The following is a 25,841-nucleotide window of genomic DNA, read 5'->3' as shown; positions in this document are numbered from 1 at the left end:
TTTGGGTGTTGGGGACGGCAATACAAGAAGGTAGGAGGAGGTTGAAGAACAAGATAGATAGCGGAACACTGACACAGGTTTGCATGTCCTACGTTGGACAGAGATAAACAGTGATGCATGCTCAACCTTAGAACAATGGGGCTCTGTGATACAGGGATCTAGGCATAGCTTGAAGAGGCAAAATAATACTAAAATGCTTGACTGTCTTATGAATATTGGTTTCCCTTGCCTGATATTGTAAAATAGACACTTGAGTGGGACAGAAAGCAATGTTGAGAAACACAATTATAGAAAACTTGTAAGCCTATAATTGATTAGAATACCTAAAAGGGGTTCTAGAACTTGCCCAGTGAAATAGGCCTCTTGCAAAGCCTTTGTAGAATGTAGGATCTTAGGTGGAATCCTGAATCCCATTCAGAATCTTATGAGGTGGGACATTCCCACTAGAAAGGACAAGCAGACCAGCCTGGAACAGCCAGAGTGACAGAAGATATATCTTCAAAGAAAGAACATCAAGAAAAACCCAAAATAAAAATGTCAGCATGACTGGCTACTACTAGAACAAGCAAGCTGTTCGCCAGGAAGCCACCAAGGCAAGCAATCAAGTTCCTTCAGGACAAACTCCTCTCTAAGACTGAAACTCAAAGGGAACACACAAACAGGCATGCAAGCTTGCTGGCGACCACATTAGTCTACTGGTAAGTGGGAAAGGTGGAAAGGCAGCAATGAAGAAATGGGCTGAGTTCAACCACAGTCCATTGACCCCTGTTGTCCTGGAGGTGAGAGAGAGAAGAGGAAGGGCTGATTGGTCCAAAGTGTGGTGAGACCTGAGGACACTTGAGCCCATGGACAAGGAAATAGCCACAGAGGATTAGAGCTGAGAGTGAAGCATCCAGCTGATATGAAGTGAGGGGAGATGCACAAGAAAATCCAAACTTACAGACAGTACCCATCTGACCTAGCCTCGATGGCTTGATAATCACAACTCGACTAAAGATTACCAAAAAAAAATTTTTTTTGGATAAAAGAAACAAGGATAAATTGTTACAATTTGATGAACCTGACCTATACTCATGGAGGTAGTAACTCTAAAAACCAACAGAGAGAGAAGGGGTCTTCACATCAAGTATCAATCCTATCCCCACTGTACACAGGGTAGATAGGGACCTGTAACTTAGACATTGGCTACCTAAAATGAGGGGGCAATAAAGACACGAAGTTACTGGTGGCCATCAGCATGGATAGTACACATTGTTTAGCAGAGTTCTGCTAGACTACTACAAAATAACCTTTTGAGGAAGACAAATAAACGAAAGAAAGAAAAAGATTGTCTTTCTCTCATTCTGCATCTTCTGAACTTCAGTAATTTAACAAGAGGTGTTGCTTCTCCTTGGGCTTTTTGGGTATAGTATTTTATATACATTTTCTAGAATTGTGAAGTGTAACTCACAGGTAAGAAATCAAACATTATTTGAAGTGCTAAACGTCTATACTATTATTTCTAGGTATAATAGTATGTTGTTGTTGTTAAGTGCTGTTGAGTCAGTTCTGACTCATCGCGACCCTGTACAGGGTTTCCAAGGCTTAGCTGGTTGAGTTTGAACTGCTGACCTTGTGGCTCAAGCCAACCTTGCAGTTGAGTGCCTATCCTACAGCGCCACACCTCATGAAATGCTTGCAGTCTATGTTGTTAGGTGCCATTGAGTCAATTCTGACTCATAGCTACCTCATATAGGATTTCCAAAGAGTGGCCAGTAAAGTTTGAACCACCAACCTTGTGGTTAGCAGTCTAGTGCTTAGCCTACAGGGTCACACCTAGGACTCCTACAGCATATGATACTTTACTAATTTTCTTTTGGATGATACCACATTTCAAAATGAATTATCGGAGTTTCTTTCAGTTTGCTGGTTTTTATTTTATTATGCTAAAATTCATTCCCAATTGTAAAAGATGTAACGACCAGTATGGGTTTCAAACTATAACTGTAGTTATTAGATAATGTTATAGTTCAAAACATGGAGCCCTTGTGTGGTGCTGTGTGATGAGTACTAGACTGCTAACCGCACTAACCTCAAGATCGGCAGTTCAAACCCACCAGCTGTTCTCGGAAACCACGTATAAAGTCTCTGAGTCGGAACCAACTCAAGGACACACAGTAACAACCTGGTTCAAAATCTGATGCTAGTGCTCTAATTTTAAGCTTATGTATTGCTTTAGAATAATAACTGATGGATCTCAAGTTTTGAATCCATAATGCCATCTGGAAGGAATTTAAATAATTTTAATTATGTGTGCACATAATGCCAACGGATAGGACACAATACTTATTTTTCCTAATGTTCTACTTATAGACAGAGAGATGGCTAATTTGCATTATGTAATGGTTCTTTTATGTAGCACAGTAACATGAGCAATGTTTTAATGATCACAGACTCAGTACTAAATCTCCTTCCCAGACCTAGAGGTCCACAAGAAGCCATTTTATTCATTTCCTCAACTTAAAGGCAGGATGACTTTAAAATAATCCACTCTCCTTTACTTAATACACAAGAAAACTGTAATCTAAAGAGGTTAAGTAATTTACCTAAGTGAATATTCCTGGTGGCTGACCTAAGGGAATCTAAGTTCAACCCTTTTATTTTTGAAAGGGAAAGGAAAGATGTGCTGTATTTTTTTTGTTGTTGTTAAGTACCGTGGAGTCGGTTCCGACTCATAGTGATCCTGCACAGGGTTTCCGAGGCTGTAAATCTTTACGGGAGCAGAACGCCTCATCTTTCTCCCGCGGAACTGCTGGTAATTTCGACCTGCCGACCTTGAGGTTAGCAGCCCGATTCATAATCACTACGCTACCAGAGCTGTATTTTTAGAACCCCAGAAAATGATCACAAAACAATTATATCAATTTTAATCCCTTTTAGGAAATCATACTCCCTAGAATTAAAGCAGGTTTAGTAGGAGTGGGCTTCAACAAGTTCATGGGAAAATTCCATTATCTCTTAATTCCATTTCCCACAAACTTTTTCAATGTCCCTTGTATGCACTCTGTAAACTAAAATGCTCCCATAATAAAGTGGGAACTGATACAAACTATACCTTCTGATTTAAGTTTTAAATCCCAGAGAAATAATATTATTATGGTTATGACTAATACTAAGTTATATTTCTTCAACATTTCTGAAAATAAATGTTTACTAACTTTAATGTTTCTTTCCTATATTAAATTGGTTAGAAGAGTGCACATATTAGATGTTATTGTAGTTTTTTTTTGGGGGGGAAACACATTTTTAATAATAATAATATTAAATCCAATTATAACAAAACAACAGATGTTGGTGTTATGTGTCTTGAGCAATCTTATATAGTAGGGGTAACAGAAACTAGGTTCAAAATTAATTTTAAATGGACTACTTCTATTAATTCTTATACACAGAATTTACTGATGATTATTAGCGTAGTGGTTATGAGTCGGGCTGCCAACATCAAGGTCAGCAGTTCGAAACTACCAGCAGTTCAGCAGGAGAAAGATGAGGCATTCTGCTCATGTAAAGATTTACAGCCTCGTAAACCCTGTACAGGGTCCCTATGAGTTGGAACGGACTCTATGGCACATAACAACAACAACAACATCCTTACACTGGAGTCCTGGTGTGGTGCTTGGAGGATAAGTATTGAACTGCTAACTGCAAGGTCGGAAGCTCAAACTCACTAGCTGCTCGTCAGAAACCGTACACAGCCATTGTGGGTCAGAACTGACTTGGTAGCACATTAACTACAACTGCATCCTAAAACTAGCTCAGTGTTTACCAAGTGTGGGGTTTTTTCCCCTTTCATTATTGCAAGATGAGAATTTCCAAACATTCTTGTTTGTATTCACATTAAATGGAATAACATATCCTATACTACAGAAAAGAAATTTTTTAAATCACTTCTGTTGATAATAGATATGCAGATACAATAAATGCCTAAATGAGAGCAAACAATAAAACTTAAAATAGCAGCAATTACAGAAACAAGATGACTTAGCCAAAAAAAAAAGTCCCCTTCTGTACATCCCAATCTCTACACCAGCTTATTACATAAACAAAATGGGTGTGTGGATTTTGTGGTGTGTATGACAATGGAGTCCTGGTGTGGTGCTGTGGGTTAATGCACCAGACTGCAAAGCTGTTTGAACTGCAAGGTCGGCAGTTCAAACTCACCAGCTGCTCCTCGGAAACCCTACATAGGGTTGTTATGCGTTGGAACCGACTCGACAACGGCACTTAACAACAACATGACAATGGTGGTGGTGGTGGTGTGCTGTGGAGTTAGTGGTCCTGAACAGGGTTTCTGACTGTAAATCTTAATGGGAGTAGAAAGCTTCATCTCTCTCCCGCTGAGTACCTGGTAGATTTCAACTGCTGACCTTGTGATCTGAAGCACAACACGTAACCCACTATACTACAGAGTGGTAAGGTCGCTGGTGGAGAGTAAAGGGCCCATTTAAAGGCATTAATATCTTAAAAAGTGAGATGTAACCAAAATATAATATTCTCATTCAAATACTTTCTTGTTCTAATGCTTAGCCTAATAAGACTATGTCCATCCATATGTATTTTATGTTATTGTTGTTAAGTTCTGTTGATTCTGATGCATAGTGAACCTGTAGAGGGTTTCTGAGGAGTGGATGGTGAGCTTGAACTGCCAACCTTGACCTTGCAGTCAGTCTAGGACATTAACCACTAGCGCTACACCAGGACTCTGATACGATTTACAGCATGTAGAATAGGCTATAAAGTAAACATTTGAATTATGTTTAATTTCAAAAAGATCTTTTTAATGTTTTATTTCTGAGTATCACATTATAGGACTCTTGGTGTGGTGCTGTAGGATCAGCACTGGAGTGTGAATCACAAGGTTGGCAGTTCACACCCACCAGCTGTTCCTCGGAAACACTCTATAGGGTCACTGTGAGTTGGAATGGACTCAATGACACGTAACAACAAAAAGCACGTTATAAGCTTGAATTCTCTATTTACTCTGAGTTGCTTTATCTTTTTCACCATAACACAGTAGGAATAGAACTGTAGAAAGTAGATATTTGACAGTAAATTTAAGCCTGGCTTTGTTTAGTTGTTAAGTGTCGTTGAGTCAATATCAATCCATAGCAACCCTGTACAGTATTTGCAAGGAGCAGCTGGTAATCCTGAACCACTGACTTTGCAGTCCTGTGCATTAACCCACAGCACCATACCAGGACTCCTAAGCCTGGCTAGGAGAATCATGATCTAATGGACATGCTATATCCAAGCTTTGACATACAAAATTTGGGTTGGCTAATTTATGTAAAATAAAAAATTTTTACAGTTACTTTCAAAATATGTTGTGAAAGTGAAATCTGTCAAATGAAACCAGATTCTGCAACTTATTAAGAACTTTTCTACTCATGAATTTTAGTTCATACATAATCATGTTCCCCTTATTTCTTTAGATGCAACTTTTCTTTTTAGCTCTTTTTTTTTAATATGATATGAAGCAAAGTTTCATCTCTATTCCCTACAATAATCCTATTTTTCATGAAAATATTACTACGATTTCACCTCTACCTAACAACACAAAACTTACTAAGTTCTCATCAAAAATCTCAGTTCTGGGCATCTCCATATGCTTGAACCTTATTTCAAGCTTTTCATATAAATTATTGTTTCTATGTAGTTTTTATTTTCCATTCTTTTAAATTTGAATAACTGGACACTTTTTATCTTTTGAATTAGTATAAATAATAAAATCCCAACTAAATAAAGGGAAAACCACACAATTTTACTTAAGCTTTTCTTTAATATAGTTGTGGAAAAACTGTTGGCTGAAATAAAAAATGAAACATTCATAAAGTTAAATTATTCTTTATACAAAAATGCTCATAGATAAATCAAATACAACTCAATTACCTTTAATTTTCACTAAAAAATATCTAATATCTATTCATAATTTAGGAAAGCATTTGTAAAGTTTTAAATAAACAAAGTCTTATGATAGAAGCTATCAAAGAGATAGACAAGGATTATTAATTCTAAATTTTTCTTAGGAACATTAAAAATTTGCCTCACAACATCCCTGTGAGGTAGGGAGAGTTAAGGGTTTTTATATGACAACAAAATAAACTGATCAAAATATGAGTATTATATTGCATGAAGGAAAATGCTGTATTCAAAAGTGTTAAAGGAAATGGCAGCTATGAAGCAAGTCCAAGAAATTAGGTTGCTTTTTTTATTTGTAAGTCCAGGAAAATTAGGTTGCTTATTTTTCACTATTGTTTATCAGGAATCACAGAACTATTTTGAAACTCAAAAGCCAGAAATTTTTCTCCATCAAGCCTTCTGAAGATTAAGTGGAACAAGTAGAGTGGCATTTTGCCAAAACAAGAAAACACGAGATGTCAAGCCAAGTCAGTTTTTTTCTTCTTCTACATGGAGATAGCCTAAATGCTGCTAGGCAGATGCAGAAATTCAGGCAGTTAAATGTCTTCTTTAAAGGCACTATTTCTTTTGGCTCCTCAGTGTGAAAATTGTGATGATTTGGTCTTTTAAATTTTCTTCCACATGAGTTACTCTGTGTCAGTCAGGGCCAGCTGGTGTCTGTTCAATGAGACAAACTGCAGCTCTTCTTCTTCTTTGGGATATGATGATTCTGCTAAGCTCCCAAACGAAAAAGGTGGTCATAGAATAAGCTATCCACCAAAAGTGCGGAAAAAAATATCCAACTAGGAGAATTATCTTTTTCAGGCTTTCCAAAAAAATCTCTAGTAGGTATCAGGCTGTAAGGAATCCAGCTCTTTCTTAATAAGAAAACTGTCCAAGCAAAACTATTTTATAAAGAGGGGGAAATGGAAAGACGTCTATTTAGGTAGCTGGTTATTTCTTCTTTGTAATTTTCTGCTTACAGGAATTAAACACCAAATGTGAGAGTATGTCTAGTGATAGGTTCAGGGCTTTACAGCTAATAGGCCCCATGGGTTGTGAGACTTCCAATATGAAGCACATTTACAGTTCATCTCCCTTCGTGGCTATGGAGCCTAAGATTTTGTTCCATATGTAATAATCATACAACAGTTTATCTACAGCTTTGAAAAGCGGAAAAGGCATGACTAAAATAACAATCTTCTTGGGCTAAGAAGATACTCAATTATATGGTTCTTCACATAATTAAACAAATTACTAATATCCATTCTCTATATATCTAAAGGGGAAAAAATCTATTATAGGGTCCAAGAGGCATTTGGTAGTCTCCAACAGAAATTCAGCTTGTAAGTAAAGCATATCCTAAAATGATCCAATTATAAAAAACGATGAAGCCACAAAATAGAATATACTTTCTAAGGGCACTTTTAATAATATGCATTTCCATGAACCTCATGATAGAGCCTACAATGTAGATATATATGAAGGACTTCTCTCTCCATAACTATAACTGTGCCTATGGTTTCATATTAAGTGTCAGGGCAACTTTTTTCACTGAAATTTTAAATTAAAACACAAGAACATTTTAGTGTCACAGGTAAATAAAGCTGAAACATTTTGTGCTTAACTTGGCTAGTGACTTAACTTTCTACTATGTATGCATGGGCAGCTTTCAAAATGCCCTATGTCCTGATTGTATTGTTTGTTGCTGTCAAGTCGATTCCAACTCATGGTGACCCCATAAAAGTGCAGAGTGGAACTGTTCTACCGGTTTCTAAGGCTATGACTTTGGAATGTAAAGCACCAGGTCTCTTTTGCAAGTTGCCTCTGTATGTGTTTGCACTGTCAATCTTTCAGCTAGTAACCAAGTGTCTAATCATTTGCACCAACCAGGAATTTGATGGCATGTTATAGAATCTCTATAGTGTGGGAAGGAATCCTGGTGTGGTGCTGTGGGTTAATGTGCCAGACTGCAAAGCCATTTGAACTGTAAGGTTGGAGGTTCAAGCTCACCAGCTGCTCCTCAGAAACCCTATACAGGGTCGTTATGGGTCAAAATCAACTCGACTGCACTTAACAACAACAACATAGCGTGGGAAGGAATCCTGGTATGGTGCTGCAGGATAATGCAGTGTGCTGGACTGCAAGGTCAGTTTGAACCACAGATTGGGGGTTCAAACCTACAAGCTGCTCCTCAGAAACACTATGCAGGGTCATGATGGGTTGGAACCAATTTGATGGCACTTAACAACAACAACATAGTGTGGGTAAGGTAATGCATAATTTATTGAATACTCTTTTAAACAACTGAAAATCAGGAGTACCAGTAAACATCCATTAAAAATCGCAACACGGATGTACAAAGTATGAATCTTGGAATACTGGAAGTTGTCAAAAAATGAAACAGAATGCATAAACATCGATATCCTAGGAACTACTGACCTGAAATGGACTGGTTCTGGCCATTTTGAATCTGATAATCACATGGTTCACTATGCTGGGAATAACAAATTGAAGCGGAATGGCATCACACTCATCATTAAAAAGAACATTTCAAGATCTATCTTGAAGTACAATGCTATCTGCGATAGGATAATATCCATATGTCTCAAGGAAGACCAGTTAATATTCAAATTTACACACCAACCACTAAAGCTAGTGATGATGACGTAGAAGAATTCTACCAACTTTTTCAGCCTGAAACTGATCAAACATACAATCAAGATGTATTGATTAACTACTGGCAATTAGAAGGTAAAGCCTGGAAGCAAAGAGGTAGGATCAGTCATTGAAAAATATGGGCTTGGTGATAGAAACAATGATGGAGATCACATGATAGAATTTTGCAAGACCAATGACTTCTTCACTGCAAATACCTTTTTAAAACAACATAAAAGATGACTATATACATGAACCTCTCACCAGATGGAATGTGCAGAAACCAAACTGACTATGTCTGTGTAAAGAGATGGTGGAAAGGTCTGTATCATCAGCCACAACCAGATTGGGGAAGACTGTGGAGCTGCTCATATGCAAGATCAGGCTGAAGCTGAAAAAAATTTAAAAAGCCCACTAGAGCCAAAATCTGACCTTGAAAATATCCCACCTGAATTTAGAGATCATTTCAAGAACAAATTTGATGATTTAGACACTCGTAAGAGAAGACCAGAAGATCTGTGGGATCATCAAGAACATCATACAGAAGAAAGCAGAAGGTCATTAAGAGAAAGAAAAGACCAAAATGATGTCAGAAGATACTCTGAAACTTGCTCTCCAGCATAGAGATGTTAAGTAAATGGAAAAAATGAGAAGGTAAAGTAGTAACGGAAGAGAAAATTTCAAAGGGCATTTGGAGAAGACAAAGTAAAACTATAATGAAATTTGCAAAGACCTGGAGTTAGCAAACCTAAAGGGAAGAACATGCTCAGCATTTCTCAAGCTGAGGGAACAAAAGAAAAAAATTAAGGTCTCAACTTGCAATATTGAAGGATTCTATAGGCAAAATCCTGGTTTGGTGCTGAGAGTTGATGGGATGGACTGAAAAGTTGGTTTCAACCGCAAGGTCAGTGGTTCAAGTTCAATAGTCACTCTCAGAAACCCTATACAGGGTCACTACAGGTTGGAACTGACTCAGCACTTAACAGCAACAACATGGGCAAAATATTGAATGATGTAGAAATCATCAAATGAAGATGGAAGGAATACACAGAGTCACTCTACCATCGAATGACATTCAATCATTTCAAGAGGTAGCATATGATCAAGAGCCAATGATACTGAAGAAAGAAGTCCAAGGTACACTGAAGGCTCTAGTAAAGAACAAGGCTCTGGGAACTGATGGAATACAAATTGAAATCTTTCAACAAACTGATGTGGCATTAGAGGCACTCACTAATCTATGCCAAGAAACTTGGAAGCAACTACCTGGCCAGCTGACTGGAAGAGATCCATATTTGTACCCATTCCAAAGAGAGGTGACCCAATGAAATGCAGAAATCATTACACAATATTACTATTATTGCATGCAAATAAAATTTTGCCAACATTTTTTTTAAATGGCTGCAACAGTACATTGATAGGGAACTTCCAGAGATTCAGGCTGGATTTAAATAGGACATGGAATGAGGGAGTCATTGCTGACCTCAGATGGATCTTGGCTGAAATCAGAGAATACCAGAAAGATGTTTACCTGTGCTTTAATGACTCTGCAAAGACTTTCGATTGTGTGGATCACAGCCAATGTCATACTTAATGGTGAAAGACCTGAATGTTTTCCCCTTATGACCAGGAACATGACAAAGATGTCCACTGTACTGCCACTTCAATTTAACATTATACTAGTGGTTCTAAAAATAAAAAACTAAAACTAAAAGAAAGGAGACAGAAAAGGCATCCAGATTGGAAAAGAAGAAATAAAACAACCCTTATTAGAAAACAAGATGATTTTGTACATAGAAAGTTTTAAGAAATCCTCTAAATGATGTTTAAAATTTATAAATGAGTTCAGATAGGTTGCAAGATACAACATCAATGTATATATATATATAAATTGATTGTATTTTTATAGACTAGTAATGAAAATTTTAAAATTACATTTAAAATAGAATTAAAGAAATAAAGTGCTTAGGAATAAATAGAAAAGAAGTACAAATCTTATGCTCTGAAAACTACAAAACATTATTGGAAGAAATTAAAGAAGCTATAAATAAATGGGAAAACATTCCATGTTCATGGATTGGAAGTATTTTGTTTGTTGCTGTTGTTGGTAAGTGCTGTCTAATTGGTTCCAACTCATAGGACCCTGTATAGGGTTTCCAAGGAGCAGCTGGTAAGTTTGGACTGCCAACTTTGTGCTTATCTTACAGAGCCACAGCACTCCAGAGATAACATGCAAGTCACGAAATACACGCCTAGGTATATAACCAAGAGATGTGAAGACCTATGTCTACATAAAAACGTAAACTTGAATGTTTATAATAGAATTACCCATAGTAATGGTTGGTTTTCAAACAGTAGAAACAATACAAATGTCCATCAATTGATGAATGGCTAAACAAAATGAAGTATACACACACAATGGGATATTATTGACAATGGAGATAAATGAGTGAGTCTTGGTAACATGCTAAGTGAAAAAAGCAAAGCACAAAATTTCCCATCTTGATAGGCAGATTAATAGAGACATTAAGCAGATTAGTGGTTGTCGAGGCCTAGCAGAGTGGAGTGTGTGTTGTGAGACAAGGGGCATGACTATTCATGGGTAAAGGATTTGGTGGTGGTGGTGGTGGGGGTAAATAAAATATTCCAAAATGGATTATGGTAATGGATGTATAACACTGAACTAAGAACAATGAATTGTACACTTAAAATAGATGACTTGTGTGGCATATAAACTATAACTCAGTAAGCATGTTTTCTGTCACTGTTCATCTGTCAGTATGTCATACTGTAGTGGCTTGCGTGTTGCTGGAAACTATGTCAGCAGTATTTTGAGTATCAGTATGATTATATGTGGTGGGTGGGTTTTAACAGTGCATCCAAATTAAGAAGAGCGGCTGGAAGACTGCTTGTGAATGTTTAGCCACCAAGCAGTGAAACACTGTCAGATATTGTGCTGGAAGTTGAAAGCATTATGGATAGCACCAGACTACTGTCAGAAATAGTGATGGAATATGATCCCCTCAGGTTAGACTCTTCAACTCTTCAAAATAGAGTTGACCATGATGACCTGAATGGAGTACAGCATTCGGGACCTTCATATGTTGAACTTAAAATGAGGACATACAGCTGCCAACATCCATTAATAATTATAACATGGAATATATGAAAGATGAATATAGGAAAATTGGAAGTTGCAAAAAATGACATGGAATGTATAACACCGTAGAGTCTAGATGTAACTTTAGCTGACTGCAGCACAGTACCAAGGGACTGAGAGCATGTACTAATTTCTACAAGGGAGTCTTCTATATGTATGTTTAGTGAATAGCGCAGTGGTTACGAATCGGGCTGCGAACCTTAAGGTCAGCGGTTCGAAACTACCAGCTGCTCCGCGGGAGAAGGATCAGGCTTTCTACTCCTGTAAAGATTTACACCCTCGGAAACTCTGTACAGGGTCGCTATGGGTCGAAACTGACTCGACGGCACTAACACAACAACAAGGCACCAGGGATATAAATGGATAGCACACAGTCTCTGTCCATAGGGAAGACTGAAAAGCTAATGTTAACTGTATTTCAGCTTGGAGGTAATACGGATTTAACAAGAGGATACAAACCCAGTCTCTTGGCTCAAGAGATAGCTTACTAGAGGGGTGATGCAGATCTTGAAGGATACATAGGAATTGAGGAGGTGCAGGACCAGGCAGTTTCATTCTGTTGTATGTAGGGTCACTATGAGCTGGAATTGACTTGGTGGCACTTCATAACAACAACAGCAATTGACCAGCTGTGGTTGAGTTCTGGCAGGAATAGAAGTGGAAAGTAAAGAGTACATATTTGTATGAAGAGACATTACAAAAAAAGGGAGGACAAGAGCAAAGACTTACAGATGAGCAATAGTAAGGTTGCTTGGTTGTATGTGTATGATGATAAACAGCTTGGTGTAACTACTACAGAAGCAGATGGCCATGAGCCTGGGGAGGCCTTAACTGAGGACCATGGGCTGCCTTTAGTCTAGTACATATAGTAAAGAACTGGAACTTTATAAGAAAGAGGACATTTATAAGAAATGTCCCTGAGATATTTTAAGGAGGAAAGTGACATGGCCAGAGTTTTGTGTCTGAGAGAATTAACAGCACAAGTCACACCAATACCAACTCCCACTCGGCCATCTACTCTATTCCGACTCATAGTGACTCTTTATAGACATTAAATCTTCACAAAGCAGACAGCCACATCATTTTCCCAAGGACCTGCTGGTGGACTTGAACTGGTCAACTTCCAATTAGCAGCCCAATGTCTACCTCATAGCATGACCAGGGATCCTTTGTCAGAGTAGTAAGTCTCTAGAAAGGGAAGATGCAGTATTCTAAATTTGCAAATCATATCCTCCAAAAAACCACCACTAGAAGATTACAAAGTTTTATGGTATCCATTATAAAAACAATGGGAATCTGCTTAAATTCCCTAACTTGGGGTAAACCATAAGTAAGTCATGAAGATTCTTTTTGCCTTTCACCTAAAGGTCTAGGCTATAAACGAGATGGGTAATCAATCAACGAGTTCCCTTTGTTTTTGCCTCATTTTAATTTTTAAAAATGTAATACTTTTAGGTGAGCATTGCATACCCCACTTTACCACAGACCTCTCCATTGCCCACTGTCCCGATGACATTTTTAGTAGCTTGCTTGACCTTGACCTATATTCACACCTTGATCTTGGCCCTTATAAGTGTGATATGGGGAGAGCTGGAAAACCAAATCAAATGGAAGAGCATTTTCCCTTAAGTCCTGAAGCAAAACTGTCCCTATCACATGCCTCCCTTCCTCAACCACACGATGAGCTGCTAAGAAACAGAGGGGGAAACTCTCTTTTTACATTTATATTATATAAATATTATATATAAAAATTATATAAAAACTCTATTCTATACATTTATATCCCTGGTGCCTAAAAATAAAAAAAAATTTTAAAAAAGAGATTTAAAAAACCCCACTACTTGAAAGAGATCTAATCTGTTCCACGGTAAAACTGACCACAATTCTGACTCCAGTTAGTCATCTTGAAAATAAAGCAAAAACTAAACTTGTTGCCATCGAATTGATTCCAACTTATAGCAGCACTACAGTACAGAGTAGATGTGTGCCTTAGAGCTTCTGAGACTGCAAGTCTTTATGGAAATAGACTGCCACCTCCTCCCCCTCAGAGAAGAGCGTTAGAAGAATCTAAATATACTCAGAGTCTACAATAACCTGTTTTTCATTAAGGCTGATTTGAACTTCTGACCATTCAGTTACCAGACAAGCGTTTCACCATTGTGTCAGTAGGGCTACTAGATACTGACAATCACTAGGAATGGATAAATGAACATTCTTTCTCCTGAAAAGTTAACAGTAAGGCAGAGACAGGGGTGTCTTGAAATTCAAGGGAGGAGGGTGAGCTTCTCCCTACTGGAGGCAGATGAGTAGTATCTTTATGCTATTATGAAGAATGGGATTTTTCATCTTGTGAATAGAATACTAAGTCATAATACCTGGCAAAAATCCTTAACAAGTTTTCACATTTTCCTCAACATCTTTTAGAAGACATTCTAGGACAATAAAGGTTAGCTTTTTAAAAAAATTCAAGATTGAACATTTTGTATACCTAATTAGAAAGCTAATGCTGTTGTTGTTGTTAAGTGCCATCAAGTCAGTTCTGACTCATGGCAACCCTGTATAGGGTTTCCAAGGAGTGGCTGGTGGGTTTGAACCACCAACCTAGTGGTTAGAAGTCCAGTGCTGATTCTACGCCCCACACCAGGGCTCTATCCTTGGGACAACAGCTAAAATTTATGGAGAGCTTATTACCTACCAAGTACTATGTATTAACTTGACATGACATATGTTATTGTTGTTAAGTGTTGTTGAGTTGGTGCTGATTCACAGCGACCCTGTATAGAGTTTCTGAGTAGCGACTGTTGAGTTTGAACAGCCTACCTTGAAGTTCAAACCGACCTTGCAGTCCTGCATTTATCCTATAGTGCCACACATGGACATATAGAAGGAAATAATTCTTGGTTAGCAAACTACACCTTTTCCTTGCATCTTAAGATATATAAATTGCTTCTCAATTCCCACAGAATACAGAACTGTACCAAATTACAATTTTACTTCTTAGAAAATGCTTATCGTAATTATGGCAGAGAAATTCTGACCTCTCTAAATTGTTAAGATCTCTCACAATGACTTAGCCCAAATTAATTTTTAAAAATCTAATCTATTCTTGAGGTTCTATGGTTAAAGAATAATATTTAAGTCTATTAGGACTATAGCAACAAGGAATCCTACAACTTAAATTTTTAATAAAGTGAAATCAAGTCCAAGCTTTAGACAGAGTTTTTATCAAAACAAGTTATCTGAAGAAATGATTCCTACTTTCATTCATAGCTATTATCTTATAAAGTTTGTTTCCTACCTGTAGAAAAGGGAAATACATACCACAGTTATGAAGAGTCTAGTACCCCAGAGTTCTTAATAGCCACTGGCCTTTTTCCTGTTTGTATTACCTTTGAAGTAAAACTTTTAACAAATTACTTACTTATATGGAATACAGTATTTCAAAGAAAATTTAGATTTTAAAATTGAATTAGATATTTTGTGTAGTTGTAAAGTATTAACTTTCTGATTATTTGAAAGTATCATGCATAAAGAAATTAATCTATTTGAGATAAATGAAATACACCCATCTGGATTTTATAAATCTTGGTAAAATTGTACTTAAACTGATTTAAAGCAACAGACTAGAGAGTAGAGTTTCTACATACGTCCTTTAATAAATAACTGTTGGAAATACATTAAGTAGCAGAAAATTTTCCTTAGCAGAATAGAAGATACATGCAATACCCCCAAAATGCATAAATTCTAGCAGCACCATGAGAATACATTGTCTAAATGTTAGAAGAATCTAAATATAATCAATACTTAAAAGGTAATCAAATTATTATTAAAATTAGTACAAAAATAGCTTCACAAACTGCTAATGTATATATATGTGTGCCTGAACTCGCAGAAATATGAAAACAGCTTCTTATTTACCAATATATTACTGCATATTTGAGGATCAAAAATTTATAATAAATAAAATAAAAAGGGAAAGTTTTTGTTTTCAGTATTACATTTCAGTATCATGTTCCAACACAGCCATGGAATACTGCAAAATTAACTACTTCCCAAGAATTATTTGTTGTTGTTGTTAAGTGCCATCGAGTCAATGCCACCCCATAGCGACCCTATGTAGGGTTTCCAGGAGTGGCTGGTGAGCTTGAACTGCCGACCTTGCTGTTCAAGCTGTCTTTGCTATCCAGCACATTAACCCACAGTGCCACACCAGGGCTCCCCCAAGAACTATAGGTAGATTTAAATATTTTTTTTAAATCCTAGCACTTACTGTTTGTGTGAAATATTCCATTTAGCTGATACAATGAGAGACTACACTTTTCCCACTTGTATATGCTCATCCACTAGTATTCAGGTCTTTTATTTAGCATACAAGGGAGCTTTCAAAATGTTCATGGAGAAATGGAATGAAAAGATAATGAAATTTACCCACAAACTATGGACTCAAAATACATTCTAAAGAATTTGGTAGCAAAAGAGCATACATTTAATGTGCCGTACTGCAAAGCCGTTTGAACTGTAAGGTTGGTGGTTCAAGCTCACCAGTGTCTCCTTGGAAACCCTATACAGGGTCACTATGGGTTGGAACCAACTTGACGGCACTTAACAACAACATCCAAAGAAATTAGTTTTAAAAAAAAAAATTATTGTAGTCTCCCAACTTTAAGCATTCTTAAGCCTTTAAGAGTATTTAAATAGCTAAATACACTAAAATGGCATCAACTTCATGAAAATTATTCAATGAGGATGCTTTTGCATAGTTTATGATATGGACACAAACAGTACTATAGCACTTAAGTAGCCCATACATTTAAAAAATTTACTTCGTTAGTAAAATTAAAAATCGAAAGAAACAGTAAATGACTCAAGAAAACTCTGTAATGCCACTTAATCAGGTAGAATATAAAAAGTTGTACTAACTTAGTATATAAATTTTTTAAAAGTTGAAAGACAGTTAAAAAAATTATGGGTGATATGTTTATATCTGGGATTTGCTTCAATACAACGGAGGAGGAACGTGTGGTAGGTAGCAATGAAATGAGACTGGCTATTTTTTCATTACTGCTGTGGTGGGTAATAAATTCAAGAGAGTCCATTACAGTATCCTCTCCCATATAAGAAAATTTATGTCATGAATGCTAACACGTAATTTAAAACCTTGCTAAAATCTCAAAAGCTAAACAATAACTTTTGAAAAATAAAGCTTACAAGAGTAAAGAACAAATTATAACTAAACATATTAAAATTCCAGGGTATTTCTTCCCTGATATATCAGCCATTCCTAAGATTTAAGTATAAAACTTAAATTTTAAGGGGAGAACAAATTGGCTTGCTAAATAGCACTAAGTACAGTCAACTCTTAATTAACGTACCCATCACTTCTCCCTATGCCTCAATCCACAGCAATAACCATTCAGAAAATTAAAGGTACAGGAAGTAGACCAGAACTGACTTTTACAAACTGTAAATACAAAAGTTATTTCTAAATGCTACCATTATCAGCAGAAATGGTTCATTTAAGTATTAGCCAAATAAATCAAGTATATGACTATGTTCAGTACAGTTAACTGTATCTGTTAAATGGTTATGCTAATTTAAGAAGAGAAACTTCCCTTAAATCACAAATTAAAATTGCTCTTTAATTGCAACTGAATATTGAAAAGACCTCATTTGAACAAATAAATATAAACAGATAGTCTTTAAATCAGATGGCCTAAAAATTTCGTGTCCTGTCATCTTTATAGCATAAATAGATAGCATGCTTACAATGGAATAAAGCATGAAATCTATAATTCTAAAGTTTATCTGCTATTTCCTCGAAAACTACAAGGATCTTTAATAATAAAACAGAATAGCTTCAGTCCAATAATTTTCTATTTACTCTTTAAAACAAACAAAGCTTCTTGACTGGCTCATCCTTTTTCCTCAGCATTATTCACAAGTCTCCGTTGTGAATAATTTTCTATATTGTCTAATAAATTTAACCCCCAAGTAGTCAACAAATTCCATCAAAACAAATTTCTTCTGAAAAAGAGAAGATCTTATTTCATAATTCTTTTTAACATGCTTAAGAATTTGAATTTAAAAATAAATAAATAAAATAACTGGAGCCCAAAAAGAGATCCACAACAAAAGACTACGTTCTTAATGTGAACTAATCAACCCAGCCACAAGTTTTCAAAGAAGTTCCAAAAAAAGACTTTTAAGATAGATGGCTGACAGGTATTTGCAATGCTGCTGTTTCGTAATCCCTTTACATATTTATATAAATATTACTAATGAATATTTTTGGTTTGGAGCATATTTAGGGTAAATTCCATTTTTTAAAAAAAAGTATTAAATTCTTTTAAAATTTAGGAGCAGGTAAAGATCTATTTATTGTTAGATGATGCCCCCAAATAAATCTACCGTTACCCTTGATAGGCTTGTGGTACAAGTTACCCAAATACTTGTTTTCTTCTGTGAAATCATGGGAGATCATCTCTAACATTATGATAAAATTTAAATGGCAAATCTATTCAAAAAACAAACTTACAGCTTTCAAGAACACACATGGAATTGGGAACTAGATGAAAGTCTATGCTAAAAAAAAATAGGTAGAAATGATTTACAAAAGTACCCTGTTTGACTGAAAAAGGGATTATGCTGAAAATTAACTCAGTACTCATTTTTTTTTAAACATAAAACAACGTTCATTCAAGTTTATCTAGCCAGCTATATTAGTACACTATAAATTAATGAACTTTTCCTAGATTTTTCATCCAAAGTTAATAGAAACATCATACTCAAAAAAAAAAAAAAAGTCAAATCTGGAATTTTCACTCCAGGTTGTTACTTGCAAGGTTTATCTGAATGTTCAAATAAGTTTCCATTATTTATACATTTCACTTAATCATAATGGTGGAATTGAATCTGTACCTATGTGAAAATGACAATGCGTTCTGAGTTGGTTCAGTCCTTGGCTCTGAGTTCTGTGTCACGTCAGGCGTTCTTTCATCATCTGTTCCATTGATACTTTCTGGTGTTAAAGGAGACTGAAGATCCCCTCCTGCTGATTCCTTTAAAACAACAAAAGGGGGGGGGGCTGATTATATTTTTATTGAATCACACAATGTCATCATAAAGTTAAAAGCTGACTTTGATGTATGCTTGCTAAGTGTATTTCAATAGACATTTTGGTCAAAGGCTAAAAAATAATCTTTGAAAGAGACTTTTTTTTTTTTTAAAGCAAATGATAATAACTAAAACATAACAATTTAGAAATATAGTTTCAAACAACTGAAAAATTTCTGGACTTATAAAAGCAACTAGCTGGTCAGAATAAGAGATATTCTGAAGGATTATTTCAGCAGAAAAAGAAGATGCCACAAATATATGCAAGAAATATGTGATCTTATTTTGCAGGAAGTAATACACAATGTGAGGGGTGTGGGAGACAGAGCAGAGAATGAGAAAGGAGGAAGATGAAGGGGAGAATAAGATGTACACATTTTAAATTTCTTATTTGACCTACTTTTCAATTCCTACAGAGCTATTTAGTAAAGTCAAGAAAAACCTCTGAAACATAATACTGGGATTGTTTTTCTTCACAAAATTTCCTGTCTTCTTTTTATTTTTAATTAAGATCTGGGTAAATTTAATTTATCCCTCCGAGAAGTGAAGGAAAATGAAGCCCAAACAGGTACTTATTCTTGTGATGACTGCCATCATTCGATTATATTTGACATTAGAAATCTGAATGAGGAATCATTTGATAAATCTGCCAACCAGGGAAGGCCTAGGACTAGAATGTTAAAGGGCAGCTTGGTGTATGTACTTCTTATGAGCACTGGATACTAAAAATCAATAGTTAAAATATTAAGTTATATTAGCAAAGATAACAAAAACCTAAGTACCCAACCAAGGATTTTATTTCAGGTATTTCAATTTCAAGAGCAAAGATGTCAGTTTCAGGACTAAGGTGTGGCCTGACCCAAGCCATGGTATTTTCAATAACCTCATATACATATGAAATCTGGACAGTGAATAAGGAAAACTATAGAAGAATCAATGCATTTGAGTTTTGGTGTTGGAGGAGAATATTAAAAGTACCACATACTACCAAAAGAACAAACCAATCTGTGTTGGAAAAAGTACAGCTAGAATGCTCCTTAGAAGCCAGGATGGCCAGACTTCGTCTGTCATACTTGAGACATATTATCAGGAGGGATCAGTCCCTGGAGAAGAACATCATGTTTGGTAAAGTGGAGGGTAGGAGAAAAAAAGGAAGACCCCACAAGAAGATGGATTTCTATAGTGTCAGCAGCAATGTGCTCAAATGTAGCAATGACACTGAGGTTGGTGTAGGACGGGGCAGTGTTTTGTTCTAATATAGACATTTCTTTATGAGGGGTGTAGTAGTTCATTGGTTGGAAACTGAACCCAGGTTGCTGGCACAGGTGAGAACCTCACTTTCCATGCCAGAAATCTGGGGTTAGGTTTAGTTCCTAGTCAATCAGAACCAGCTCAATGGCCCTTAACAACAACAAAACAATAACAACAACATAGGCTTAACATAAAAAAAAGTTGCATGTGGAAAATGTTAAAAGGAAACATCAAAATATTAATGTGGTAAGGTTAAATTTCTCTTGGGTATTATAGTGTTGCATATATTTCTTTACACTTAAAATATTTTAACAGAATAATATAATACTGGTAATACATTACACAAGCTATCAAAGATTAAAAGGCTTCTTTCTTGATCTTACATTATCACTTGACTATTTTTCAATTATTAATTGAATTTCTTGGGCTGAAACATAACAATTACGAGGATGGCAAAGTGTCTCATTCTGTTATACACAGGGTCCTGTAAGTTGGAACTGACTCAACGACACCTACCAACAACAGAATTTCTATTTTGACTAATAACTTCATTCTTATTAAATCTGTTCTTCAAATCCTCTTTGTTTCTATTAACTGATGGTCAATATATGGATAAAATTTACAACCTAATGTGACAATTAAGTGAATAATGAATACTAATAGGAATGGTATCTACACAGTGATTATCTCTAAGTTAGTTACATGCCGTTATCAATTAGCCAGAAAATGTTTGGGCAGAAAGGAAGAAACCAGGAGATATCATCGTTGTATCAATAAACAGGCCTATTTTTCTCAAGGGTCACCCTAAACTCAATCAAGGCTGACTGCCAGGTATGCTAAATAGTAAGTTGGTCAAGAGACAATCAGTGGGAATGATAACAGAAACAAATTAACTGGTTAAACTGAAAGGGCATAAATATGGTTGTTGTTGTTAAGTGCTGTCAAGTTGGTTCTGACCCATAGTGACCCTGTATAGGGTTCCGAGGAGTGGTTAGTGAGCTTGAACTGCCAACTTGGCGATTCAAACCAACTTTGCAGTCCAGCGCATTAACCCACAGGCCATACCAAGACTCCTAAATGTTGTTGTTGTTGTTAAATGTCATCAAGTCAGTTTTGACCCACAGCGACTCTGCAAAGGGTTTCTGAGGAACAGCTGCTGAGTTTGAACTGCTGTGTGGTTCAAACCGACTTTGCAGTCTAGTGCATTAGCCCACAGCGCTACACCAGGACTCCCCTAAATAGGATTAGCAACTAAGAATTCACCTAAGGATTTGCTGGGATCGGTTATGAAGAGTGTAGTAGAATAAGGTAAGATTTAAAGAGAGGAAGGATGAGGGCTATCATTTTGATTCTCTATCACCTTTACATCCTTTAATTTGAGAAAATAAAACTGCTGACTACTCAGTTTGTTTCTGAGAAACACCCCTAACACTTTCTCCCACCAAAATAATCTGCAATCAGAAATAAAATAAAAGAAAGCTAGAGAAAAATACCCCATATTGTTACAAATTAAAGTCTGGGAGAATATCAAGGAAGCTGAAAATAACAGAAATGACCACACCATGAAAACGGACACTGAGCACTGATGTGAGAGTTGGGAGGTGCTTCTTCAGCATAGTTCTCAGGTAATGCTGCCTTTCTTGTCCTACCCAGTTATGAAGTGGTAAGAAAGACAAAAAACAGGAGTATTCTGAGTCCCAATGAAAATACACACAGCACCCCACCCCTCACAGGTGGGCAGGCCTTCAAGATGGCATCACCAACCTACTGCAGGTATGTGTGCTGTAGGGGCACACTGCCTTCTCCCCACTAGACCAAATTCTGCCACCAGCTTTCACTTAACTCCAACAAAGCCTAACATTAAAATTCCTGTTACAGTTTCATCCTTTTTGGCTTCCATATGACATGGCTCTTCGTTTTCATTTAATATTCTTGAGAGATCCATTCAATTTCAGTAGTCGGCCTGAGAATACTGCATCTTTTCTGAGCAGAGGCTCAGGCCCAACTGGGGGAAGAGCTAATAATCTTGAGTTTCCAGTGTGGCAGAAATAAAAAGAAATGGTAAGGGAGAAAGCGACATAGAAGAGGAAAAATGGAAAATGAGAATGAGATCTTAGACAAAGCATTCCCCATATCTGGTCACCATCCAAGATTACTATCTCTGAAAAGCATTTTCTAATGACCACAGAAACTCCTGTATCTGACTCTCGGCATTAACTCATGCTCTTCCTTTCTGTGTAAAGTATACCAAACTAATTGATGCTCAGGGCTAGTGGATTAATCTCCACTCTGCTGATGTTATTTGTGGAGCTGCAGATTAAGCACTGAGCCACAAGGTTTGTTTGAACCTCAAGGTTGGTGGTTCAAACCCACCAGCTGCTCCTCAGAAACCCTATACGGGTTTGCTTTGAGTCAGAAGCGACTCGATGGCACTTAACAACAGCAGTATGCTAAGGACCTTCGGTGTGGCGCTGTAGGATAAGCATTGAACTGCAAACCCACAAGGTTGGTGGTTAGAGGCCAGGCTCTTACACATTGCCACCAGGGTTTCTTTACCATAAGTGGTGTTGTTCAGTGTTATTGAGTTGATTCTGACTCATAATGACCCTGTACAGGGTTTCCAAGGAGCAGCTAACCATATAGGGTTACTGTAAGTCAGAATCAAGTCAACAGCAATGGATTTGGTTTTAGGTTCAGTTAAATGATTATTTACAGTCATCGTGTTTGTCTCAGACCGATTAACGACAATTGTATTTATAGAACTATGCAACCAAAGTAAATATTACAGAAACCAATACAATTCTAATGTATATTAGAGATAATACTTTAATAAAAACCAAAACCAAACGCTTTTAAAAGACTAACTATTGAATGGCTACAAAAGACATAACATATTATCGAGTTAGGGGAGATGAGAATCATATGTGCAACAAAAAAAGAAATATGGAAATCTACTAATATCAAACTCAGATTTCCTTCTAAGTACCAAGATTCATTTTCATGTAAAAACAAACAAACAAAACCCCTGAAAATTGCAGGTGATTAATTATGGGTATGGTATATATAAGAACAGTAACAGAATTCCTATCAACAGGTACTCAAAAAAGGCTTCAACCTTATAATAAAAGCCTGATGCCTGGTGGATAAAATGAACTTTTATGTTTTAATTTATAATAGAAAGTTTAAAACAGGAATCTTTTTGTCTTTTAAATGTTTTACCTTACCTGTCTTTTTTTGATTAACAAATTAACCATTGGTTTTGATTCTAACAGTTAAGAAGTCTAGTATCCTATCCTCCCAACCTACCTGATTCCATCTGTCTGCTCTTCAGTGTCATCAAGACATACAATGTTTTGACCCTCCTCTAGTGCCACTTTGTCAGGCTTGTCCTAAATTCACTTCTCTCACTACTCAATCTATACCCCCAAGTCAGTCATTTTAATTATATCCCTACCTCTTTTCAATATAGTCTTCCAGTTTTCCCAGGGGCAATCCTTACGTGATTTTGACCTCTGCCTTTCTTTTTTCTCCTTCTGGATGATATTCTCACTACGGGTTTTAACACTGCCAATTTGCTGACCACTTCTCAGATTTTTTCTGAACTCAATTTCCAAATTTTCAACTACCCACAAAGATGATCTACCTGATGCCCCATTAGAATTTAAATTCAGTATCTGTAACAGAAATCCTCTTGGGATGTTCAGGATGCTAACCAAGAATAGAAGTTTCAAAGACATCTAATCCCTCCTGTATCATTCTCTCTCACCTTTACTATTCCCTCAATTTTCCCGTTCTTACCAGGCTCAGTCCGTTTCATTGCTGTAATATTAATTCCCTTCTGTCGCTTCTTGTTAATACCTACTAGGAAAATATACTAGGCAAATCCAATAGAAAAATGGATAAATGCTCTACTGGGAAAAGTACATGGATTGGAGACACCTATCTGCGCTGTGGGAGTCCTGGTTTGGCACTGTAGGAAAAGAACCAGACTGCTAACTGCAAGGTCAGCAGTTCAAACCCACCAGCTGCCACTCCTCAGAAACCCTATATGGGGTAGCTATAAGTTGGAATACCTGCACTGTCCTTACTTTGAACAACAAACACAGAAAATATCTGGCCAATTCTAACTGAATCTTTTCTGAGGCTGCAAAAGCTGTTTTTGAGCTATTAATACATGACACTAGAAATGTCTATTAGTTGAAGTGGCTGTTGTTAGCTGTCATTGAATCAGCCAGACTCACATGACCCCACGCACAACAGAACAAAACGCTGCTCAGTCCTGTATCACCCGTGATTGGCTGTAGACTGTATCATTATGATCCATGGGATTGTTACCAGGCCTTTCTTACTAGTTAGTCTTAGCATATAAGTTCCACTAAAAACCATTCAGCTTCACAGAAACAGGCAAACCTTGGCAATGGATGGATGGGTGAGGGGGGTACATGAGATGCAGTGACCAAAACCTAGATTCAAGTCTCCAACACTGAACTACTAATGCTCCTGCAGTACTAAACAACCTGGCAATTTAAAGGTTAACAAAAAACCACAACCACCAAAAAACCCCAAGCCTACAAACTTTTGTTTGGTACAAACAAAGAGAAATTAGATTTTCCCAATTAGAAGTGTTAGTCAACTAATAGGGTCCTGGTATGGTGTTACAAGATCAGCACTGGACTGTGACCTGCAAGGTTGGTAGTTCAAATCCAACAGCAACTCCTTAGAACCTTATACAGGGTTGGATATATTATCAGGGGAACCCAGTCCCTGGAGAAGGACATCATGCTTAGTAAAGTGGAGGGTTAGTAAAAAAGAGGAAAATCCCCAATGCCATGGATTAGCACAGTAGCTGGAATCAATAGGCTCAAGCGTTAACGACGACTGTGAGATTGGTGCAGGACTGGGCAGTGCTTCATTTTGTTGTCCTTAAGGTTGCTATACCACTTATCGGTCAGTTTGTCATACTGTGGTGGCTTGTGAGTTGCTGTGATTCTGAAAGCTATGCCACCGGTATTTTAAATGCCAGCAGGGTCACCCATGGTGGACAGGTTTCAGATGAGTTTCCAAAAGAAGGCAGACTAGGAAGAAGGAGTGATGAACTACTTGCAAATATATAGTCACTGAAAACCTTATTTATGAATAGCAGAGAAACATTGTCAGATATAGTACCAAAAAGTGAGCCCCTCAGGTTGGAAGACACTCAAAATGTGACTGGGGAAGAGCTGCCTCCTCAAAGTAGAGATGACTGCGATGAAGCAAATGGAGTAAAGCCCATGGGAGAAAAGCCCGCGGGACCTTCATTTGCTGATGGGGCACAACTCAAAAGGAAAAGAAACAGCCGCAAAAATCACTGAAAATCAGAATATGGAATGTACGAAGTATAAATCTGGGGAAAATTGAAAGTTGTCAAAAATGATATGGAACACATAAACATCGATATCTTAGGCTTTAGTGAACTGAAATGGACTGATATCGGCCATTTTGAATCTGAGAACCACATGCTACTATTCTGGAAATAACAAATTGAAGAGCAATGGTGTTGCATTCATTGTCAGAAAGAACATATCCAGATCAGTCATGAGGTACAACGCTGTCAGTGATAGGATAATAACCATGCACCTACAGGGAAGCCCACTTAATACCACTATTATTCAAATTTACACACCAACCACTAAAGCCAGTGAGGATGAAATAGAAGATTTCTACCAACTTCTTCAATCTGAAA

General features: G+C 36.9%; 1 protein-coding gene across 3 annotated transcripts in view; it reads right to left on the bottom strand.

Annotated features, from left to right (window-relative positions):
- Nucleotides 1-25,841, bottom strand: part of HOMER1 (homer homolog 1 (Drosophila)) — a 152,433-nt gene that overhangs the window by 51,202 nt on the left and 75,390 nt on the right. For 2 of the 3 annotated variants that reach the window (XM_006875186.1, XM_006875184.1), the window contains exon 5: nucleotides 18,674-18,813. The exons of the other annotated variant lie outside the window; for it this stretch is intronic. In XM_006875186.1, coding sequence (XP_006875248.1) covers nucleotides 18,674-18,813 — 140 coding nt within the window. The remainder of the gene's footprint in view (nucleotides 1-18,673; nucleotides 18,814-25,841) is intronic. 3 annotated transcript variants of the gene reach the window in all.

Source organism: Chrysochloris asiatica, unplaced genomic scaffold (assembly GCF_000296735.1).
Source record: "Chrysochloris asiatica unplaced genomic scaffold, ChrAsi1.0 scaffold00313, whole genome shotgun sequence".
NCBI lineage: Eukaryota > Metazoa > Chordata > Mammalia > Afrosoricida > Chrysochloridae > Chrysochloris > Chrysochloris asiatica.
Note: the sequence above shows the minus strand (reverse complement) of the source record. Positions and strands in the feature narration are given on the sequence as shown.